Source organism: Theobroma cacao, chromosome 3, assembly GCF_000208745.1.
Source record: "Theobroma cacao cultivar B97-61/B2 chromosome 3, Criollo_cocoa_genome_V2, whole genome shotgun sequence".
Taxonomy (NCBI): domain Eukaryota; kingdom Viridiplantae; phylum Streptophyta; class Magnoliopsida; order Malvales; family Malvaceae; genus Theobroma; species Theobroma cacao.
Window position 1 is genome coordinate 887,330 of NC_030852.1, and position 14,307 is coordinate 901,636.

The window sequence follows — 14,307 nt, forward strand, 5'->3', positions numbered from 1 at the left end:
CTTTTGTTTTTTTGTTTTGTGTCTTACATTCAACCAAAATTTCTATTTTTTCTTAATTTTTTATACTTAAGCTTGAGGTTGAATAAAAATGAGAATATTATTTACGTGACTTAGTCTAATCGGTAAAGAAGGGTCTATTTTTATTGCCATTTGAGGTAAGATTCATACTTGTATAAGAAGTATTTCGAAAGTAAAATTATGGATATATCTGGTATTGTTCTAGAAGAGAATTAAGCTCAAATGAAAAGTGAATATACCTTTGACCATATTAATAAGAAAAATAAAAGAAGAAAGTGTCACGTAATTAATTATGAATTAAATCCTTTACTTTATCCAATTTAATAATCTATACAACATCAAAAATTGTGATAAATGTAGCAATAAAATGAATACTGATGTTAAGCAAATGCTGACCATGGGATATAAGCCATAATCCACGGCCAAGATCAAGCCAAATAGTAGTAAATGCCTTCGCATATCTCTCCTTATTAAGGAACTCAAGGATGGAAAATGACATGGACAGAAAACTCTCAAATTCCTGATGGAGCTTGATGCAAAGCTTAGAGAAAACATGACCCCTCCAGGCCAGCAGCCAATGTTCATGAAAGATGAGTTGTTCCCCTTTGAAACCACTCCTTCATCATCATCAAAGGGTTGTTACCATTGGCAAGACTTTCACCACCTTGAACATCATCATCAAGTTCTTGATGTCAATGGGTCGTCTCCGAATCCTGTTTTTGGTATCCAGACAGCTTGCTATGATCCTTTTGATGCATTCCCTTACGGCTGTTCAGCAAATGATGTTGACTTCTATGAGTGTAAGCCTTTTGCAGATAATGTAGGAGCGGCAGGACATGGGCAAGTTATGGATAATTTCCAGGGTGGTGGAGGGTACTTGAACCTTTCTCAGAGGAACTCGGATGATGTTGTTATGGGATCAGATAGTATTGGTTACATGCCCTTTGATTTTCAAGGTGTGAAGCCTGTGAATTTCGTTGTGCCAGATGAAGTCTCCTGCGTGAGTACTGCTGAAAATGCTTACTACAAGAAAGTTGGCATGAACAAGAATAGGGTATTGGCTTCAACTAAAAGGACTTGGAAAGGTCGTAAGAAGTCCAATGTAGTCAAGGGACAATGGACAATTGAAGAAGACAGGTATAGGAGAGGTTTGATTTTTTACGGTATAATATCGATATTTAAATTGATTGAAAATACGTATATTTCAAACACAATTACGTGAGATTTAAAAGACTTAATCAATGTCAAAGTAAAATTATAATCATCATAGTGTTGTTTTCTTTTCTAAACAAACTAAAAATATGAAATTCACTGTAATATTACTAGAATTTGCTATGTATTATTTACTCATGGTAACAGATTTTGCTCATCTGTTTTGGTCGTATGCATGCTTTCCACAGGCTCTTGATTCAATTAGTTGAACAGTATGGGGTGAGAAAATGGTCTCTTATTGCTCAGATGTTGCCTGGAAGGATAGGAAAGCAATGCAGAGAGAGATGGCACAACCATCTAAGGCCAGACATTAAGGTTCGTATAGTTTTTACTCTTACGTTTGTTAATTTTTTAAGTGAATTTCATGATGAACATATTAACATATATAGTATACGAGATGAGATTGTCAGTTCTTTTTAATTTTTCCATGATGCATGCTTTCACAGAAGGACACATGGAGTGAAGAGGAAGACAAGGTCCTGATTCAGGCCCACATAGAGATAGGAAACAAATGGGCAGAAATTGCAAAGAGGTTGCCTGGAAGAACAGAAAACTCCATCAAGAACCATTGGAATGCAACCAAAAGAAGGCAATTCTCAAAGCGCAAGTGTCGTTCAAAGTACCCCAGGGGTTCCATTCTGCAGGAATATATCAAGAGCTTGAACTTGGAGTCAAGCAGCAGCACAAGGTACCAAGAAAAACCTTCCACTGCTACTAATGCCGCCATAGCAGACATGAACACTTCAACCAAAGCACCAAATCATCAGCCACAAGCTTTGGATTTCTGCCCCACCGATCGTTTAGTGCCAGAATATGATTTTAATGAGGTCCCAGATTTTTGTTTTGATGAGAAACTGCTTCAAGAGAGCTGCAGCATCGATTCTCTTCTTGATGAAATACCCAGTGCTCCTCCTAATGTTGCTGGTGCAGCTGATCCTGTGGACATGGCTCTGGTGATGAAAAATGAAGTGAAGAAGGAGCTGGATTTGGTGGAGATGATCTCCCAGCAGGCTAACATGTAATAAGGCCCCCAAAAACCGGCATAAGACAAAATTCTGGCCAACTATCAGAGCAGGTTTTAGGCTTGGTTCCAGGGAATTTGGCTAAGTTAGAGAATTAAGGGTGGCATCAACAGAAAACGGGTGCCATGCAGATTTGCAGAAAAGATTTTTAATAATAAAATAAAGCAACTTAAATATTTGTTGGGAATTGTTCTGACATGCAATGTATGTATGTATGTAACTATGTATATGTCGATGTAGGCATGCATGGAAGATAGCATACCATTACTCTTGGATATGCTTTAAGGAGTTTTTTTTTTTTTCTTATTTATTAAAATTTATTATGCTTTTAATGCAAGAAATAAGGTATGGTGTGATAAATGCAACATTTATACCGAGAGTTGGGACCAAGTATGATTTATTTGGCAGATTCAGTCACATGCTATTTTTCATTTTTAATATATCAAAATTGACCTTAATCTATATCTATTCTACATATGAAAAGGAGTCGAGAGAGTTTTTTTTTAAATTTTTTTCAATTGTATAATAATAAATAAATATCTATTTATATACTAAATATTTTTTTTTGAAAAGCATACTGTACACATTTATATACTATATATTAAAATTAATGAGAAAATGAACCGTTGGAAAATTGAGATGAGAATTGTTCTCCTTGCTAAAATTAAGTGGCAGTCCACAAAAAATAATTTAAGATTATTCCGGGAAAAACAAACCAGAATGACTAATTATGTTGCTGGCCTAAACTACAAACAAGTCTTTGAATCAATGGCGGGCGACATATCATCTAACAGACTCAATTTATCAGCAACAAAAATTTTTTAGGCTGCCTTTGCCTTTGGCTTAATGCGCTTCACCCTAGAATAAAGGAAAACTCCGGCGAGAGCAATTCCGGTGCCTGCAAAAAACCACCACGGTATGATCTCAGACTAAAGAAAGGCTTAAAAGAGCAAAAGAATCGAGGAACCGGCAAAAGGTGCTTGATATTTTTTGATGAAATGTTAGTGGAAAGGAATTTTACCAAGAGAGTTGATTGGTGAAACTGGTGTTTTGAAGAAAATAACAGAGCTGACGATGACAACCACCCGCTTCACACAGTTACCCACAGAGTGAGTAACAGGGGATACCCTTTGCAGTATCATATAAGAAACCTGCATGGTTTGGAACGAAAAAGAATCAAGAATGCATTGAGTGTCATGTATTTGAAAGAAATTAAGGCTATATTCAGAAGAATTTGGCATAACGGAAAAAGCAGCATTACTTTAAAAACAAAAAACCAAAAGACATCCAAAATACTAAGTGGACTCTTTCTGCATCCAGCTTTTCCTCTTATCTCTTTTAATCCATTCTCCAAACTTGTAGTTCAGTAAGCAGTGCATACGTATTCATGCTTGTGATTATTAAGGAAGACAGAAAAACCATCAAAATCAAAATTCCTCACCTGCTGATAAGCATGGAAGCAAAGAGCAGCGATTAGAGATCTCACTACGACTTCCTTAACATTCAAACCCTGTTAGACAACAAAAAATAAAGCTCATTACAAGGAAATTCAGACAAACATTTTTTAGTCAACAGTGAAATGGGTAATTAAAACAATTTTAGCTAATTGCCAATACTCACAGCAGATTGCAGGTAGGACGGGGTAAACTTGACACCCTCCATGAAGATAGCCGCAGGGGCTAACAAGATAAAGGACATAACTGTTATTATTGAGAAGAGGGTGATGTTGTCCATTGCGTCCTGGCACATAATAACAGATAGTTATGTGCCAATATAAAAGTATATAAATTAACTCTCAAACTAGATTAGCAGGACCACATTGCAGTGTATCAATCAAGAAGTAGATAGACTTTCCACTCCAACAAATGTTAGCACCATAGTGACCAAAAGGACACAGATCTCAAAAACTAAATTTACCTCTTTCTTAACCATGACCTTTTTGCTGAGAACATTGCGAGATTGGTTTGTCAAATTGGAAGCCATTGCACTCCAAAACCCAGCCCTTTATAGGTTGATAAGGGGAAAAAAAAAAGGTTATATTACAATGATATAGAGTAACCAATTAAATAAGTACTTGCTATCAAGATATCTATGACAGAATCAGAAACAAAATTGCATTTGCATATGAAAGAAAATTTTCAACAGTTAAATATAGATATTACATATTAGCATCTTCAATTTCTTACCAATTGAAAGAGGCCTCAGTAACAGATGCAAGTGCAACTCCTCCAACAATTGGTACAAGGGAACCAACTACCCAAACAGTAGGCAGCTGTAATAGCAAAACATCATAATCCAAGTTAGAACAACCAATGTGAAAAACGAACAACAAATAGTATCGAGAATATGAAACTGCATTACTTATCCTTAAAAAACAAAAAATGAAATTGCATCAGTTTTTTCACAAAAAGCAATTCAAAACAAGCACTATTATAATCACTCATGCAAACAATAAAAATGAACAGTTTAAGCAACTTCAAGAGATGTTACAGAACAATCGAAACTCAAACAGGTAGAACTTATTATTGATTTAAATTATAATCTTGAGCTATTATATTTATATAAGAAAATGTGAAAAAAAAATTGAAGACAATAGCTAAAAAAGAAATCACACCTCTCCTAGAAACATTGCAGAAAGCACAACTGAGAAGAATGGCTCCATAGCTTTAATCGTATGAGTGAATGAAACAGCCACTTTGCCTAGACTCATGTTTGTAAACAGGTTCCCCAACGTATGCACAAGTGCAAGTGGCAGAATGGCCGCAAGCTGTCAAGAAACAAGTCGAAAATTAAGCATCAACCAACAACCCCAACAGAATCACTATTTGCATACGCAAACAAATAAAATAAAATAAAAACCCAAATACCTGAACACCGGTAATTTTTGGCCTCTTATACAGATTAAAAGTCCACATTAGAGCAACGAGTACAGTCCCAACAGCAAACTGAATTACAGTGACAGTTACAGGGTAATGGAAGACCTTAAGAACCTGTGAACAAAGAAACAGAATCCAATCACATTCCATTCTCTTCATTACATTACGAGACTTCATATTGTATATTGCTATTTGCTTCCTTAAAAGTGCAACAAAACAAAAGCAAATATTTAAACGAAAAATCATAATTCATTATAAATGAAAAAATGACTACAATGAAACACTTGTTCTAACATGATTACGCTATATTACAGTAAAACTATAGAAAATTTTGCAATTTTAGTTTTTTTAAATTCTTGAAAATTATTATTATTCGCTTTTGCAATTTGAATCCAATCGCACTTTTTGCTTTCGAAACAAGAGCCAACAACCAAACGGCGTCGAAATAACTTGTGTTATAACTAAGCATTCATTTGATTTGCATGTGTCAACGGAAAGGAATCATTCGGATGCTTCGCATGAACTGTTAAAATCAAATTGAATTTACTTTTCCAGAAAAAGAATTCTTTACACCTTAATTTCTGTTCTTGTCTCTTTTTCTTTTTCCCTTTAAAGCTTTCTTTAGAAATAAAGTTTCTGGAAATATTCTCTAATTAGCTGACGTGATCTAACATTCCATGTTCATAATGACTAAGAAAAACAAAGAAAGATGAACAAAACGTGAGGAAAATGAAAGTGGAACCTGTTTGTTGTAGATATTGAAGTAGATATTGAAGAGGTACCACAAACCAAACAGCAATCCAAGCTCCAACGTCTTCATCAAATTACCGGCCTTCTCGCCTTCACCGGCACTCTCGGCCGCCGTGGCTCTAACCTCAAAACGCTCCGCTTTGGAATCAGAAGGAACCGAGTTCCATGCCCTGAGCGGCAAGCCAGAGGAGGAGGACAGACGCCACGATCGCTTAGGCAAGGAAGGCACCGAAACGACATTGCTCGAAGCGGAAAGATCATGGCGTTTGGAAGCGGAGAAAGAAGACGAAACGCGAACAGGATCGAATCTAAGGTTGGAACCGAATATCCTCGGCTTCAGAGAAGGAAACGAAGAAGGTGAAGACAAAGAAAACGCCGCGCTCTGCATCTTCGTTTCTGTATCTCCAAATTTGTTCAGAGATCTGACGATTTACGCAGACTAAGAGAGAAAAGGATTTTCGGCAGAAGAAGAGTTTTGGGGAATCCGTCAAAGAGTTGGTAGAGAACAGCGGGTTGCGCCTCCTTGCTTTGCTTTCCCTCGCAGCCCCTTTAGAGAGAGGGAGGAAAACAATATTTAGTTGTAATATAAGGCCAACGGATCTGGAATGCCGGATATTCCAATGTTTGGGCTGCAATTTTCTTACTTATTTTTTAGGAAATTATTTTTCTTTTTTAGGGAAAATTTCGTATTCGATTAAAATATGTACGAATAAATTTATTTAATTAAAAATAATAATATGAATACTCGTTACAAAAAATTCGATTCAATTCAATTTCAATAATAAATAATAAAATATATTCATTTTTTATAATTTATTTTATTAATTAATTAATTTATATTTTCGAATAATTTATAAATTAAAATAAATAATAATATTATTAAAATTTTATTATTTATAATTAAAATCAGACAATAAATATCCTTAAATTACTGCCTGAACAGTTTATAAAAGAGAATAGTACCGAATACCCGTGTACATACTTGGTAATGCCATTGCTATTTCAATGGACAGGTGGGGGTGTGCGACGTACTTTGGAATATGAGAATTTACAGCCAATTGAAGGAAACAGTGGTGGGTTTGGTTGAGCTTGGGCTTGAGCGTGACACTTGGGTAGGTGGGAAGGAAAGAGGGGCCAAGAACTGGAGACCAAGATGGTTTTTAGATCTTTGCTTAGAATGGATTTGTATACGTAATTATTGCTTTTAATATATTTTAATGTTAAAATTTAAGAAATATTGTAATATAAATGTTCAATTTTTTTAATTTAAAAAATAAAAAATCACGAAAAATAAGAATATTAAGTGTCTAAAAAAATGTTCCATAAAGGAAAAGATGAAAAGAGTATTATTATTATTATTAGTATTAGTGAAAACTGATGTTATAAAAGAAATTTGCTAAAAAAGAAGTGTTTGCAAAGGCTGCTCCAAATGTGTGGTTGGGGACCGGGGGGTAGGTCTGACTAAAATTATTTAAATGTTTTGATTGTTTGATGTTGATTCTGCATATTCATGGAAGCCATGGGCAAATGGCTGGGACTGGGAGTGAGCTTTTTAGCCCGATGATGAGTCCTACGTGGTTTATTCCCACTATTGGAAAAGGCAAACCTTGCAGTGGCAAGGCATGCTACATTGGCAACAGCTTTGGTTTTGCTGGGGGAGGCGCGGGGCTGCAGTGGTCCGTCAAGTGCACGGTGATGTCAGATGGACCAGACCACCTTTTTCTGCGTTTGGTAAGTGGGAAAAAGTGATGAAAGAAAAGGAACAAATGGAAGGGAAAGGAAATTTGTTTTCCTTTGCTTAAAGATAAGAAAGGGGCAAGCAAAAAATAGATGATTGTGTTTGTTTGCCAACATTACACCAATGCCAAGTATGAGTACCTAACAGGCATAACAGTTGTTTCAGGCTTTCAGCTGTTCTGGATCCAAGGAAGAGAAGCTATTGGAAGTTCTGTAACAAAAAGCCAACAAAATCAAAATCCTGATGAGTCCTCCAGAGGGTTATTTATGAGAGAAATGAATGGGAAAGATCACTGCAACTCCATTCATTCAAGTTCAGCAATTTCCCTGGGAACAATTTATTGATCCGGTGGAACAAATTTCCTCGATTTTGAGGTAATGAAAAGTGCAAGTGCTTAGTTACATGCCCTTTACATACACCAGTACACTCTCAAGACATGTATATTTGAACACTTGCAGTCTTCATTACCTGGCAGACAGGGCATACATCAATAAAGCCTTCACAATCTTTACACAAACACAAGTGTCTACAAGGCAATAACAAGACAGAAACTTCCATAATTTTGCAAGCTCTGCAATTAATCTGCTTCTTCAAGGAGAATGAATTTCCAGAACCATCCAAGACATCCAGATGGTTCTGGTTTGTGTATGAGGCTGCATCATCAACCTCACTTTCCCCGCAGCCTTCCTTACCATGCACGGCTCCTTGTTCCATTACCTGCTTCAAGTTGCTCTTCAGAGCATTTACAATAGACTCATTGTACTTAGCTCTATAGTGCCAGGATTGAACTTCCATGCTGACTTGTTTTATTTTCTCAACTAGTTCCTTGTTTTTGCGATTCATGTTCTCTATTTCAAGCTCCTTTTCCTGCAATTTTCTGCCTACTCCTTTTTCTATAGCATTTAGAAAAGAAATTGTCTGTCTTTGCTTCAACTCTCTTACACCTTTTAAGATGTTGTCTTCCTGTTATGTAAACACCAAGTAAGAAAAGCATGTAAAACATATCTACACAGCAGCATGCATAGAACACAAGCTGAGCATTATCCTTAAAACCTTGTAAAGTACTAAAATGCATGTTTTCTTACCCTATCCTGAAGCATGTAGTGAAATTTTCAGTCTACTTTTGCCATCCTGTTTTACAAGCCTCAATTCATTTTGTTGGAAACATATTTGGGGCAGGGGGAGTGAAGGGAAAATAGAGAAATCAGCTTTGCGACTGCATGTATAAAAAAAAAAAAATCTACCAGCACAATATTCCTGGTTCAGTCTTGCAAACAAATCCCACCATCGTATCACCATCTTCATTACACAACTGCTAGAAAACTCACATTTGTTTGTTGTGTAGAAAACTAGAAAGGAAATTTATTGATTGATTATTGCCCACATATAACAAGTTGATTGATTACTGAGTGCGTATTTCTTAAATGCGATCCATGAGAAGTTGAATAATGCACATTCTGCCTAAAAAGCAAAAATAATCATGGACCAGATTATTACCTGAAGTCTGACATAGTAATCAAACTCTTCTTTCTGCCTATCAATTTCCGCCTTTAGATTATCACCCAGAGACAGCATAACAGGGAGGGAAGTTGTCACGTTTCCACTTACAGAGGTAACAGAAGAGTTGTGTTCATCTTCTTCATATGAAAGTCTTAATCCAGTCGACACAGGGTTTGGATTCAGAACACTACGAGGTTGACCAGCTTCATCTAGACATAGGTTATTATTCACAGATATGTGGTGACTTTGTTGTCTGAGAGTTGGTTCTGCCTCTCTGCCTCTTTTAATTGGCCGATTCACAGAAGTCGTATTCTCATTTCCCATGTTGTTGAAGGGGCCTGCACCACAGCCAATCCAGAATGTAACGGATTGCAACATTGTTTTATGAAATTAGAACAAAAACAACATAGTTGAAGAGGAATAGCAGGCATCCTATACTAAAAAATTAAAAGTCAATTGTAGGAATGTGAAAAAGCAATAATTGAAAATAAAGTAAATTACAGCCCCGTTAGATGTTTACACCATATCAAACATAGGCCTATGGAAACATCAGTGTGGAAGAGTAAGTTGGAAGGGAAGAAATGGTCTGAATAGAAGTAACATGTAGAAAGAAGGTTTTGGTTCTAAACTCCTTATAAAAAGTATGGCCTGAGCCTTTTGAAGAATTATCTATATTCTAGCCAATAAAGCTTAGGCTTTGATAATTAAAAGATTGAAAAGAATGCTACCTCAAGCAACACATTTAGTCTTCCTAGAAACTACAAAAATTCAATTGCTCCCACCAAGATAAAATATTCCAAATCGGTGAGAAAGCAAAGCGACAATCCTCACTAACTCTACTACTCAAATGATCACAACACTCAACCCATGCTGCCACAATCACAAATAATGCCTTTCACAAAAGAAAAAAAAAATCACAAATAATGGGTGCCACGGCACATATTGAAATACATTAGGATTTTGCACCCAGCACAAGGCTTCATGCTATTAGAAGAGTATTTTGTTTGACATTTAAAGAATATTAAAAAATTTCCAAAGTTTTCGATGGATCGAAACAAAGGGCTTCATACATTAGTAAAAAAAGTAACATTTTCCCAAATGATGTCAACTATTCAAAAGTCTCTTGCATAAGCAGAAGCACAAAGAGAATTTGATTCATGCAAGAGCTCCAAAGGAACCATATAATAAAAAAAAATTGCAATATTTGTTGCATATCATCGGTAAAACTCAAGCACCAAAACCTTAGTCACAGTATTGATTTCGGTCCAATTGGTGAAACAATATTAAGCATGCAACCTAAAACAAATAGCAGCAAATGAATGTTCCAAAACCTGAATATAAGGCCACAACATACTCAAAACTAAAGTGATGCAAGATAACCTCATTAGCACTCTCCCTCACTGAGTAGGCTCGATAGAACAATTGAGCTAAACCGACTTACACACAAGCTACAAAATGGAGCAACACAAAATCTGTACTTTCGTAACATGATAGCTAAACATCCAAGCTTAAAGTTTAAGCCAGGATGTAGGGATCAAAGAAAATAACTTGCAAAACCAGGATACACCAAGTTATGGAAAAACATTTCAAACAAAGCATTATGAATATATGGTACTGGATATGAGAAATATTGTACATAATCACCAAATCAACAGCAAAAGACGGCATCTAACCAAAGTCAAGCAATAACAAGAGGCTTTTTATTTTCTTTTAACTGCAATAAGAGGAAAATACACCCAAAGATCAACTATAAGTTCTAGGGAAAACTTACAATCTCCAAATAACTGTAGCCGAGGCAGTGCATTATTTTCGTACTGAAACCGATTTTCCTCAAGGAAAACAGGCAATACCGGATTGTTGTTATGGCCTCCAAACATGTTCCTAGAGAAAACCAAATATAATCCGTCATTAGCATCAGCATTAGCCATAGCATCATTGCAAAAGATGAAATCTTGCAATTGTTAATAAAGTACATGAATCACTTACAATAAACAGAACATCTAGAATAAAACTGATAAGTAAAAATAAAAACCCAAACTCCCATATTTGTAAAGGCTTCTCCTTTCCTGTGATCAAAATGAGTAACATAATATACCATTTTTCAATCAAAAGAAGAACAAAGGAGGAAATCCCAAATGTTGGGATTTCATTTCACAAAGAAAAACCTGAAAAATACTAGATAGACAACAAAACAAAACACCCATATCTTCCGAGCAAAAGAAACGACATCAGAAAATCAAATTTCTTTCTTTTCCAACAAAAGGGTACCTGGAACCGAAGTGAATGGAGGAGAAACTGATCTGGGGAGGTGGAGGATGAAAAAAAATTTGACAAGATACAATGGGAAAAGAAGAAGACAGCTAAGAGGGAATAAGAAAATAAGAAGAGAGAAATATAAATAAAGAGGGAGAGAAGATGGTAGTGGTGGTGGCATAGGGAAAAGCAAAGGGAGAATGGGGTGTGAGTGGTTATAGTTGTTAACAAGGAAACCGATGATTCCATTTGTACGGGAACTCCTTGTTGTTGTTGTTGTTGTTGCTGTTGTTTGTGTCTATTGGTCTTGCTGTTCGTTGGTGCATTCTTCATGGCTCTCTATGATTCTCAGCTTTCTTTTCTTTTTCTTTTTCCTTTTCCTTTTTCCCACCAGTAATTTTTTTTTTCTTGGTTGATGACAGATTGACTAAATTGGCCCTTTTGGGAGGTTGGATGGCAGGTCAGGTCGATAAGGTTCTATTCTGATTTTCTCATACCTTTTGGTATCAATTTTCACGTATAGTTCCTACAGAGAAAATGTTCCATTTCAAGTTAAAAAATTCAATCAGTACAATGATTCTTTCTTGGGGGGAACACAATGGCAAATTGCTATTCGTTTTCTTGGTGGGTAACCTGACAAAAAGCCAAATTTGCCATTCCAAAACTACAAGGCCTGGAATGATAATATCAATGGAATAAGGTAAGAGGACATTTTTGTATTTAGACATGCTTTTCTTTAGGCTTAATTGGGTGGTGAGCAGATGATGGTGGTGGTCAGGCTGATGCTAACCAGCTAAAGGAAGTTTTCTACTTAACCAAAACCAAGAAAAGAAGCAATCAATTAGAGAGAGAGATAGTGGGTGGGGGCAGAATCAGGAGCCAGCCACCTAGCTAGCCAGAGTTAGCCAACGTCCAGCAAAACAAACAGGGCTGTGTGCGGAAAGGGCCAAGAATCATCAAAGCTTTGCGGGTCCCAAGGCTCGCTTGGTTTCAGGCTCACGTTTTTGTGTTTGGCCCCAACCCATGAAAAGTTGGTCCGTGATTCGCGGACACCCCCACACAGCTGACCGACCAACTCAACCGTGCTCTGACCAATTAGATACATGCCGTGCTGCGGGCTTCATCTACTATTTCGTCTCAATTATCCCTCGATGGTTTAATGTAGAGACGAGTATTTGCTCAGTTGAGTTAAAAAAAAATTTTCTGAAATAATAATTTGGATAATTTCTCGATTATTATGTGTCATTCAGGGTCGATGTTAATTTTTTTCATATGATTTCAATTTTAGAGAAAGTTCTCGAAGAGACTGATGGGATAATTTTTAAAAAAAATTAAAAAAATATATTCAAATTTTATTTTTTAAATAAAAAAATTATGTATCAATTAATAATCAAATGTTTAAATATTAATTAGATAAATTAATTAATTAAATTTTTAAATTTTTACAAAAATAATTAAACTCAATCAAATTATATTCAAAATTTAAAATAATCAAAATCGACTTTTTTCAATTTACACCATCGAATTCTATATTTATTTTTCTCTGTTGCAAGCTTCATCTACACTTTCATCTCAATTCTCGATCAATAATTAGTAAAATCGATAGAATTAATTTAATATTTATTAAATTATAATTAATTAAAATAAATTTTAAAATAAAAAATAAACAAAATCAACTATTTCTATTTGATTGTTATTTATTTTTTTCTCTCTAATATCTCTAAGGATCTTACCTTGTCAGCATGCACAAGTTCAGTTTCAGTACAAGATATCAAAGCTGGCTTTAAAAAAGAAAGGACCACAAAGCAGCATGATTACTGGCAGATTAAAAGTGTTAGCAATTCATTAATAATTGAACTGTATTTTCTAAGATTTTGATTTAACCAAAATTTGCTAATTGCTTATTAACATCAGCATGAATAAAAATAAGCAATAAAATAAATTAATAAATATATATAATTTGGAGATGAAATTAGTATGAATTTGTTTGTTAGAAATTTATAAATTTACAATTCATCAAATATAAATCATTTTATTTTATACATCGATGATAGTAAAAAAATAAGGCATAAGCCCTAAAAAAATCTGTGTAATATAGCCATTTATTCAATTAAACTCCTTACATTTTACTATATTTAATAGAACCCTTAAACTTTAATTTAAGTCTAAACAAATTCTTACCTTAATGAAAATTTAACTTTCGCTAGATTAAATACCAACGGATCATTTTTGTTTATGTGGCATATGACCTAACAAGTTGATGTGATTAAAAAAAAGCGACATATTTGGTCACATGAGTTATTATGTGGGTAGAAAAAAAGATCAACCGACATTAAATCTAACAACGATTTCATTAGGAGTTTGTTTGGGTAAAAATCAAAATTCAACGACTCATTTTTAGTCGAACAAATGATGATTATTCAAGAGTTTTCTTTTAAATATTTAGTCAAAAGATAATCAAACGTGCTTATGTGGTAAAGAGGGTTAGGTACTTATTAATCATTAGAGGCGTGGATCACATGTTGGAAGATCATGAGCACTAATCAAACTAATAACATCACCCAAATCCCATAAAGAAGAAAAAAATGCAAAGTCACTGATCTTCCATTGATGAAAGCAAATCTTGGTGAATCAATGGCTAATAGTGTGATGATTTTAGTAGTAAAAGCTTATGTTTAGGTACAAGACTTATGCGTGTTTTATCAATTGCTAAGTTATTAACAAATTCGAAATCGGATTATATATCGCTTAACTTCCTCAAAAAATTAGAAAATTTCAAAAGAAAATATTATTAATTGTTTTTGCAAAAAGCCATTTATATATTTAAATATTTTTCTAAGGTTGAACCAAATTGGCAAATTTATTTACTTACAAAATCATAACAAATGATTGCCCTCATGATATACATGCATTCTTAACACTATAAAACTATGGGTGG

General features: G+C 34.9%; 3 protein-coding genes across 3 annotated transcripts; 1 reads left to right on the forward strand and 2 right to left on the reverse strand.

Moving 5' to 3' along the window:
- LOC18603921 (transcription factor MYB98) lies at positions 417-2,629 on the forward strand. The gene is made up of 3 exons (XM_007036178.2): positions 417-1,155; positions 1,419-1,545; positions 1,677-2,629. The coding sequence occupies exons 1-3, from the start codon at positions 542-544 to the stop codon at positions 2,250-2,252; spliced, it is 1,317 nt and encodes a 438-aa protein (XP_007036240.2). The 5' UTR covers positions 417-541; the 3' UTR covers positions 2,253-2,629.
- Positions 2,879-6,459, reverse strand: LOC18603922 (phosphoenolpyruvate/phosphate translocator 1, chloroplastic). Its single transcript, XM_007036179.2, has 9 exons — positions 5,871-6,459; positions 5,120-5,242; positions 4,867-5,019; positions 4,439-4,524; positions 4,170-4,254; positions 3,873-3,992; positions 3,694-3,762; positions 3,274-3,403; positions 2,879-3,150 (listed from the first exon to the last, which is right to left on the reverse strand). The coding sequence occupies exons 1-9, from the start codon at positions 6,264-6,266 to the stop codon at positions 3,074-3,076; spliced, it is 1,239 nt and encodes a 412-aa protein (XP_007036241.2). The 5' UTR covers positions 6,267-6,459; the 3' UTR covers positions 2,879-3,073.
- LOC18603924 (BOI-related E3 ubiquitin-protein ligase 1) lies at positions 7,849-11,745 on the reverse strand. The gene is made up of 4 exons (XM_018116726.1): positions 11,385-11,745; positions 10,888-10,997; positions 9,114-9,454; positions 7,849-8,579 (listed from the first exon to the last, which is right to left on the reverse strand). Exons 2-4 carry the CDS (start codon positions 10,991-10,993, stop codon positions 8,046-8,048), a joined length of 981 nt encoding a protein of 326 aa, XP_017972215.1. The 5' UTR covers positions 10,994-10,997; positions 11,385-11,745; the 3' UTR covers positions 7,849-8,045.